Source organism: Galeopterus variegatus, unplaced genomic scaffold (genome assembly GCF_000696425.1).
Source record: "Galeopterus variegatus unplaced genomic scaffold, G_variegatus-3.0.2 Scaffold2424, whole genome shotgun sequence".
NCBI lineage: Eukaryota > Metazoa > Chordata > Mammalia > Dermoptera > Cynocephalidae > Galeopterus > Galeopterus variegatus.
The window spans coordinates 246,397-255,755 of record NW_007728535.1 but is presented as its reverse complement, the minus strand read 5'-3'; the positions used below and the strand labels follow the sequence as shown (position 1 = coordinate 255,755).

Genomic DNA, 9,359 nt, shown 5'->3' with positions numbered 1-9,359 from the left:
TTTCTTTACTGAATTATTTTCTTGTTGTTTGAAAATTTTAATTCAGAATCTTACTCAAAAAATTCAGTTTACCTAAGATGTCTCTTTGGGTAACAATCTATGATCTTAGTAAACAGATTATTTTTAAGTCACTTGTAAGAATCCAAACTGTTTATGAGGAGCTCTAAGGATCCAATCTGTCTTTATTACTATTTCTCTAATTTAATTGTAATTATTGTCTTGAATGAGAACTTTCAAGTAATTTTTCTTTTGTAGATTCCCAGAATTCTTTCAGTATTGTGCACATAAATCTAATATGAAATAAGTGATATTTTATTATATAAAGTAATGGCATGTATCAAGCATTTAGTACTCATATGATAAGTTTTTCTCCTAGTCAAATTCAGCTATCTTCAGTTTTGCGTTTTGTAATTGTGTCTTATAAAGACTTTTGTATTTTGTATAGGTTTCTTTTATTCTCACTGAGAGTGACTATGTGAAGATGGCATCTAATTTTTCCTTCTTTTTTCTTTATCCAGGGCTTTTTTCTTACAGTTTCCCCAGAGTCAGTATTAAAAGTGGCTCACTATGCTTCTGAAAACAATAGAATTTTCAGTTTAAATCTATCTGCACCATTTATTAGCCAGTTCTACAAGGAACCATTGATGAAAGTTATGCCTTATGTTGACGTACTTTTTGGAAATGAGACGGTAAGTTTTCTTTTTTTAAAAAAGTACATGTTTGTGTTTTTTTTGGTTTTGATCTTTGTATCTGTTTAGAAATATATGAATAAAAACCTGAATTTTGGCATAAATATCCTTGAGAATTGCTCAACAAAATTTCCTCAATGTGAACTGCTCTAACTCAGTATCTTCAATATTTCCTTCAGTATATACTAACTTCTTACTTAATAAAACATTTGTTTTTTAAAAGGTTAGGTTATTGAGATTTACTGTACATGTAGTAAAATGTACTCTTCTTAGGGTGTATGTCTATGAGTTTTTGCAACACATACTTGATCTGTCATTATGACCACAATCAAGATAAAAAAGACTTTGATCACTTCTTTTAATCTCTTTAAAGTCTGAGTGTATTTAGTTTTAGTTTAATAAATTGTGAGTAAATGTCGATATGTTGTAATTTGTATTAAAAACCTTTATTTATAGTATCGTTTTTGCTAATATTTGTATGTTATAGTTGAAGATATTGAAGTGGAATTTCATTTTATCTATTACAGCTTAAAAAAATTTTTTTAACCAAAACTGTATTTTCTTTTATTCTAAATTATGGAAAATTTTTTTGTTTGTTTATTTGGTATTTATAGCTTATATTTAACCTGTAGGCTCAAAAAATCCATGAAATAGGAAAAAAAAGAAAAGTCTTCAGTGTATCTTCACGTGACTTTGGCGGTATTACTGAACTTTAGTGAATCTTGGGGGTTTTATGTATAAAATGAAGGTGTTATATTAATCATCTCGGATGTCCATTCTAATTGTAACTGTATGGTTCTACATTTGTTTTATATCCAAATAAGGTAACTGTGCTGTCTGCCTAGAATAATACTAAAATTTACCTGAAAGTAATTTATGAGATCACCTGGGTGAAGATTAAAGGACTGATTTACAGAAGTATTATCATGGTATGAGTAACAAAGGTGATAACCACTGGAAAGAAATGCCATGTTCTTGACAATTCACACAAAGTGACATAATGGCAAGAAGTAATGGTAAATGCCTTGAACTGCTCGATAGCTGCTGGAAGTCTCATTTGACTAATATTTACCTTTTAGATTTTCCTTATTAACAGTTTTATTTTCAAAAGGATAAAGGAAGTAACTAGGAAGAGTGCTACTCTCGCCCTTTGAATAACATGAAAGAACTGGTCATCTTTATAGCAGTCTGAGAATCATTGGGAGAAATTGACACTTGCTCTTAGAATTCTTTCTGGTCAGGGAAGATCAGACTGGCAGCATTTAAATACGTGCTCTTGACTTTAAGACGACAACTTTTTTTTTTTTTCCTTTTTGTCTTTTTTCGTGACCGGCAACGGATCGCAACCCTCAGTGTCGCGCCCATACCGGACCGGGACCGGCAACGGGATCGCAACCCTCGGTGTTGCGCCCGCACCTCGCTCAGCCAGTGAGCGGCCGGTCTGTATGTGGGATCTGAACCCTCGGCGGGAGCGCCGCCACACTCGCAAGCGGCGCACTGTAGCAGTGCGCCACTGGGCCGGCCCTAAGACGACAACTTTAAAATTTTTTAAAAAGGTAAATATGATTTCAAAAAATGAGACATTTGAAGTACAGACAGCTTAAGAGGATTGAATATCACCAGAAATGCAATTCAGACTTTATAGTCACAAATTACCTTAATTTGGAAGAGAATTGGGAGGAGCCTTTTAAAAAATTACAGAAAACTCTTTAATAAGAGTTCATATTTGCAAAAGACATATGAAAAAAGTTGGAAATGTACCAGCCAGCTGCAAAAAAACCAAACCACTTTTAAAAAGATGGAAAGTGAACAATGCTAAGGTTTGGCAGACATTTAGGAAAAAAGAAAAGAATAGGCCCAAGAATGATTTAGGTTTGCAGGAAATGTTGATGACATCAAAATGGTCTTCAGTTTATTTATTTATTTATTTTTAATTGAAACAATTGATTATACATATTTGTGAGGTATCGAGTTGACTATCAATATTTGTATACAATATGTAATGATCAAATGAGGAAAAATGGTCTTCACTTTAAAAACAAACAAAAACTCCAAAGCACAAGCAACAAACGAAAAAATAGATAAATTGAACTTCATCAAATTAAAAACTTCTGTACATCAAAGAATGTGAAAAGTCACATCTATCAAGAATGTGACGTATTGGCCAGCCACCAAAGAAAAAGACAACCCACAGGATGGGAGATAATATTTGCAAATCATATGTTCAGTAAGGGTTTAATATCCAGAATATATAACTCTTATATTAATATATAATATTATATCTCAATGTATAACAAGAAAACCAACAATCCTATTCAAAAATGATCAAAGGACGTAAACAAACATTTCTCCAAAGAAGATATTCAAATGGCCAATAAACACATGAAAAGATTCTCAACATTGCTCATCATTAGACAAATGCAAATCAAAGCCAAAGTTAGATACCACTCCACACCCATTAGAATTACTATTATCAAAAAAATGGAAAATAACAAGAGTTTGTGAGGATGTGGAAAAATTGGAACCCTTGTGTATTTCTGGTGGGAATGTGAAATGATGCAGCTGCTCTGGAAGACAATTTGCTGGTTCCTCAAGAAGTTAAACATAGAATTATTACCATATTATCCACCAATTTCACTTCTAGGTTTATACCCAAAAAAACTGCAAGTGGGAACTCAAGTACTTGTATACCAATATTCATTGCAGCATTATTCACAATAACAAAGGTGGAAAGAAGCCAAATAAATGTTCATCAACAGATGAATAGGGCCGGCCCGGTGGCGCACTGGAGAGTGCGCCGCTTGGGAGCACGGCGGCGCTCCCGCCGAGGGTTCAGATCCCATGTGGAGACCGGTTCCCGCTCACTGGTTGAGCGTGGTGCGGGCGCAACACCGAGGGTTGCGATCCCATTACCGGTCAGTAAAAAAAAAAAAAAAGAAAAAAAGAAAAAAAAAAAAACAGATGAATGAACAAAGTGTCATATTAACATACAATGGAATATTACTCAGCCTTAAAAAATGAAATTCTGATATGTGCTACAACATGAGTCTTGAAAACATTATGTTAAGTAAAATAAGCCACATACATCAGACAAATATTGGATTTCCCTATAAGAATTTCACTTACATGAGTACCTAGAATAGGCAAAATCATAGAGACAGACAGTGGAATAGTGGTTACCAGGGGCCAAGGATGGAGGTGGAGGGATGTGGGGTGTTATTATTTAATGGGTAGAGAACTTCTGTTTGGGATGATGAAAAAGTTCTAGAAGTGGATAGTGGTTACACAACATTGTGAATGTACTTAATGTCACTGAATTGAATATTTTAAATGGTTCAAGTGGTAAATTTTATCTTATGTATAGTTTACCACAATTTTTTTTTTAAAGATTGATTCTACAAATCAGTAAACATAAAGTTTGATTAGATCTTAGGATAGATTATTAAAGGAATTCTTTTTCCCCACCCAGAAGAGGAAGTGGTAAAACCACAGCCTGCTACATGGCTACAAGTCATGTTAGGAAAACCTTTTTCTTTTTTGGTTTAATTACTGCTCATTTGAATTCATTTCAACAGATATTCATGTAGTATCTATTATGGCAGACCAATAAACAGTGGATGCTAGTATATTTGAGAAGATCTGTCAGTATATAGATTGTAGAATAAGAAAGACTGGCTACAAAGCAGTTAGACATATTTCATGTTTTATTGAATCAGTCCCAAAAGGTCTGCTGATAAATAAATACATTTATAGTGTAAGCCTCAATGTTTACCCTGAGCTTTGCTCAAGTAAACTACCAGTGATTCAGATAAAGCTATATTTGCATATAACGTAAATGCAAATAATGCAACACCTTAATAAATATCAAATAAGTTGAATATCAAAATCAGATTTTTAAGAATGTTAGTAGACTGGAAATATCAGTTGAGTGATTAAATATAATAAGGAAAATAAAATTGGTACTGTATTTGATGGTGAAAAGCAAGTAGAGTAATATAAGTTTTATCTCTAATCTCATCACCCATTGTTCTCCTTGAATTCTATGGTGATAGTAAACTATTTTCAGTTCTTCAGGAAAAAAAGGACATTTTAGTTCTAAAATGCAATAAAGTGTAAAATATATTTCTTAGGAAATATATAGAGGATTGTTTTGTCTTTCTCTGCTCACCGCCCCCCTCCCAATCAAATATAACGTGTTTAGTATAAATTTTAGCTAAAACAAAACACACTCGGTCCTTATTTTCTACCTGATATCATCTTCCCTTTCTCAGAGGCTTGTATACTAGTAATGATGATTTAAAACTTTTCTAATAGCCTTAGTTAAAAAAAAAAAAACTTGTCCACCAAGACTCTTTCTTCATAGGCAATGATAGTGATGCCTGTTAGACAAGAAATAGGTGAGGTAAACCCTATGACTGTCCCACCTAACTGACCAGAGAGAATTTCCAGGCCACCACACTAGTGAGGTAACCCAAGTAAAGCCTGGCGGTTTCTCTGAATTGAGGAGATGGAGCTGGATGGAGGTTCAGGGAGGCTAAGTCAGCTAATGCTGGCAAGCCAGGAGTACCAGAGAAGAAAGAGCTGCTTAAAGAGAAAGCATGGGAGATGTGCAGAGTCCCACCCAAGTCTTCAGCTGAGTACTGATCATTGCTTATTTGTGAGGAAACCAATGAAGACTGAGAAAAGAACTGCCTGAAAAGATTAGAGGGAACAATCCTCAGAATGTATGTAGGGACGCAGCCATTCCTGTTCCACTAGCCGGACTGGATAACCTCATAATTCATGGGGCTTCAAATAGAGTATTTAATAGATTATTAAATTCCTTTAATGATCTATACTAGGAGCAAAATTACCTCTAGAGTAGTAGCTATTCTGGCCACCTATCAATATTATTCCAATACACGAGTATTTGACATTTATGAAGTGGACAGATTCCTTGAAAGACACAAAGTACTAACGTATACTCAAGGAGAAATTGAAATAGGGCTATTTGGGTTACCTGTTAAAGAAATTGAATTTGTAGTTAAAACGCTTCCCACAAAGAAAACTCAAGGACCAGATTGCTTCAGTGTTGAATTCTACCACATATTTAAGACATAATGCCAGTTCTACACAAACTATCCCGGAAAATTAAAGAGGGAGAAACCCTACCTAATGTCTTCCATGAGATCAGCATTACCTTCATACCAAAAACAAAATATTACAAGAAAAGAAAACTACAGACCAATATCCATCAAAAATACAGAAGCAAAAATTCTTAAAATAATGTTACCAAATCAAACCTAACAATATTTAAAAAGGATAATTCATCATACTAGGAGTGGATAATTGTTTTAACATTAAAAACTCTATTAATATGATTCACCATATTAAAACTGAAAAAGAAAAACCGGGCTGGCTGGTTAGCTCAGTTGCTTAGAGTACAGCCTTTTAACACCAAAGTCACAGATTTGGATCCTCTTAATATGATTCACCATATTAAAACTGAAAAAGAAAAACCGGGCTGGCTGGTTAGCTCAGTTACTTAGAGTACAGCCTTATAACACCAAAGTCACAGATTTGGATCCTCGTACTGGCCAGCTGCCCCAAAAAAGAAAAAAAGGGAAAAACCATATCATCATCTCAATAGAAATAGAAAAAGTATTTGACAAAATCCAACATCCATTGCTGATAAAAAGCCCTCAGAATACTAGGGATAGAAGGGAATTTCAACTCAATAAATAACATCTACAAAAAATGGATCGCTACCGTCATACTTAATGGTGAGAGACTGAATGCTTTCCCCTAAAATGAAGAATAAATAAAAGATGTTTACCATTTACACTTCTATTCAACATTGTACCGAAGGTTCTAGCCAGTGCTAATGAGGCTAGATTCCATCCAGATTGGAAAGGAAGAAGAAAAACTGTCTTACTATCAAACACCGTGATTATCTGTAGAAAATCTGATGTAATCTTCAAAAGCTATTAGAACTAAAAGTTTAGCGAGATTGCAGGATACAGAATAAATATTTAAAAACCGATTGTATTTCTATATATTAGCAGCAACCAAACAGAAATTGAAATTTAAAAGTACTGTTTCCAGCACCACGAAAAAATAAGATATACTTTGGGATAAATGTGACCAAAACTGTGCATACTGAATACAAAACATTTCTGAGAAAAATTAAAGAAGATGAAAGTTATGTTATATTCATGGATTTGAAGACTCTTGTTAAGATATCAGTTCTCCCCAAAGTGATCTATAGAGTCAACATATTCCAGTAAAAATCCCAACAGGTTTTTTTTGTGAAAGCCTGTAAGCTGATTCTAAAATTTATGTGGAAAAACACTGGACTAGAATACCCAAACCAACTTTGATTAAAAAAAAAAAATCAGAGTACCTTCACTACATGATTTCAAGATATGCTATAAAGCTACAGTAATCAAGACAATGTGGCATTGGCATAAAGATAGACAAATGGTATGTGGAACAGAAGGAGAGTCTAGAAATAGACCTACAATTGATTTTTCAACAGAGTTTAAGAAGCAATTTCATGTAGAAAAGAATTGTCTTTTTAACAAATTATGCTGGAGCGATTGGATATCCATATCCAAAAGAGCAAACTTCAGTTCATACAACCTACAACTGCACAGCTATAAGAATGTCTAAAATTAAGGGCCGGCCCAGTGGCGCACTCAGTAGAGTGTGGCACTTGGGAGCACAGTGGCGCTCCCGCTGAGAGTTCAGATCCCATATACAGACCGGTCCACTCACTGGTTGAGCGCGGTGCGGGCGCAACACCGAGGGTTGCAATCCCATTGCCGGTTGCGGTACGGGTGCGACACCGAGGGTTGCGATCCCATTACCGGTCACGAAAAAAGACAAAAAGGATAAAAAAAAAAAAAAAATGTCTAAAATTAAAAAGTGTTACTGTACCAAATGTTGGTGAGGATATGGAGCTACTAGAACTCTCTCATACTGCTGGTGAGAATGTCAAGTGGTACAACTACTTTGGAAAATGGTTTTCCTGTTTCTTACAAAATTAGGTATACACCTACTATACCATCTGGCTACCCAAGAGAAATGAAAGTATATGTCCATATGAAGACATCAACAAATGTTTATAGCAGCTTTATTTGTAATAAAGCTAATAGTCAAAATCTGGAAACAACCCAAAAGTCTATCAGTTGATGACTAGATAAACAAAATTGTGATATATCCAAAGAATAGAATACTACTCAACTGTAAAAGAACAAACTATAGATAAGAAATGAACAAACAACATGGATAAATTTCAGAATATTTATGCTGAGTGAAAGATACCAGACAATTCTGTATAATTTCATTTATATTAAATTCTAGAAAATGCAAACCTATTTAGTGACAGAAAGCAGGTCTGTGATTGCCTGGGGATGGAGTGTGCTGTGAGGCAATTATCACAATTGGGCATGAGGAAATTTTTAAGAGTAATGGATGTGTTTTGATTGTGGTTTGTGGTTATGGGATTTTATACATATGTCAAAATTTATCTAATTATATACTTTAAATTTGTGCAGATTACTGAATATCAATTATACCTCAATGAAGCTATTAAAAAGAATACATACTTTGTTTCTATTTATATGTTTAAAAGTAGAAAAAAATCTATAGCCATTCAAATGTGTTCCCCCAAAATTGTTAAAATGAAGTGCCAATTTCTTATCTTTTTGATCACCATGTATGAAGGGTCTTCAAAAAGTTTGTGGAAAATTTATATTTTATTTCCATTTTTCCACAAACTTTTTGAAGTACCATCATTTTAAATTTCTCTTATTTCCATGAGAGATCCCCTTATGTTTAAATAGTAATACCAAGCCAGAGAAGTTCTCTGATAGTCCTGGGTTATAATCTTGACGGGCAACTAAAAATTATCATACCCTACCATTGAATAATGCTTTAAAGTGATAAATGTTATTCAAAAAACCATCATTTAATCTGCACAACAATTCTTTGGCTGTTTTTTAATGCATGTAGTTTCAGCTTGGCTCATAGAAAATATTTGGGTTTTGTCAGGTGGTGTTGGTAGTATTATTAAGAGCAGTGATCTTTTTCCGCTATGAATTGAGTTTTACTTAACTAACTCGCTTGAATAACTTACCCTGTCCATTCTCTTGTTAAATCATGGGCTACTCTCTGGTATACCCCCATACTGCCATTCCCGCAAAGTTGTTTGTTTACCAAAAGCCAGTTTTGTTTTTTCCTAAACTTTTTTATGAAATTTGTATTCATTATATAAATATTTAATCAAATATTATACATTCTGATGAAATATGAGTACACATAGAAAATTAGTTTAATGAGTTAAGATTCAGTACAGAACTCAATAAAAACAAATTAGAATGTTGCATTTGAATTAGACGTGGGCATGAAAAACTTAAAAGATTAAAGAGAGTAGGAGATCCAATCAAGATGGCGGAATAGACGGTCCACAGCGTCACTCTCTCCCACAAATCAACCAAATTTACAACTATAAAAATGTAACATCAGCCAAGCCAGCGCTGCTGAAGCTCAGGGGAAGAGGAGGAGAGACCTACGGAGTGCATGAAGGTGGGAGAAACTATGTGAGAGAAAGAAAAAACTGCTCTGAGCATTTCGGGCTGTGGCTGCTTTTTTTTTTTTTTTTTTTTTTTTTTTTTTTTTTTTTTTTTT

At 34.1% G+C, this 9,359-nt stretch overlaps 1 protein-coding gene across 1 annotated transcript in view; it reads left to right on the top strand.

Annotated features, from left to right (window-relative positions):
* Positions 1–512: 512 nt before the first annotated feature.
* The window catches only part of ADK (adenosine kinase), a gene marked incomplete at its 5' end in the record, with an annotated part of 183,637 nt that continues 174,790 nt past the window's right edge, over positions 513–9,359 (top strand). The window contains one exon of the mRNA XM_008581646.1: positions 513–689. Coding sequence (XP_008579868.1) covers positions 513–689 — 177 coding nt within the window. The remainder of the gene's footprint in view (positions 690–9,359) is intronic.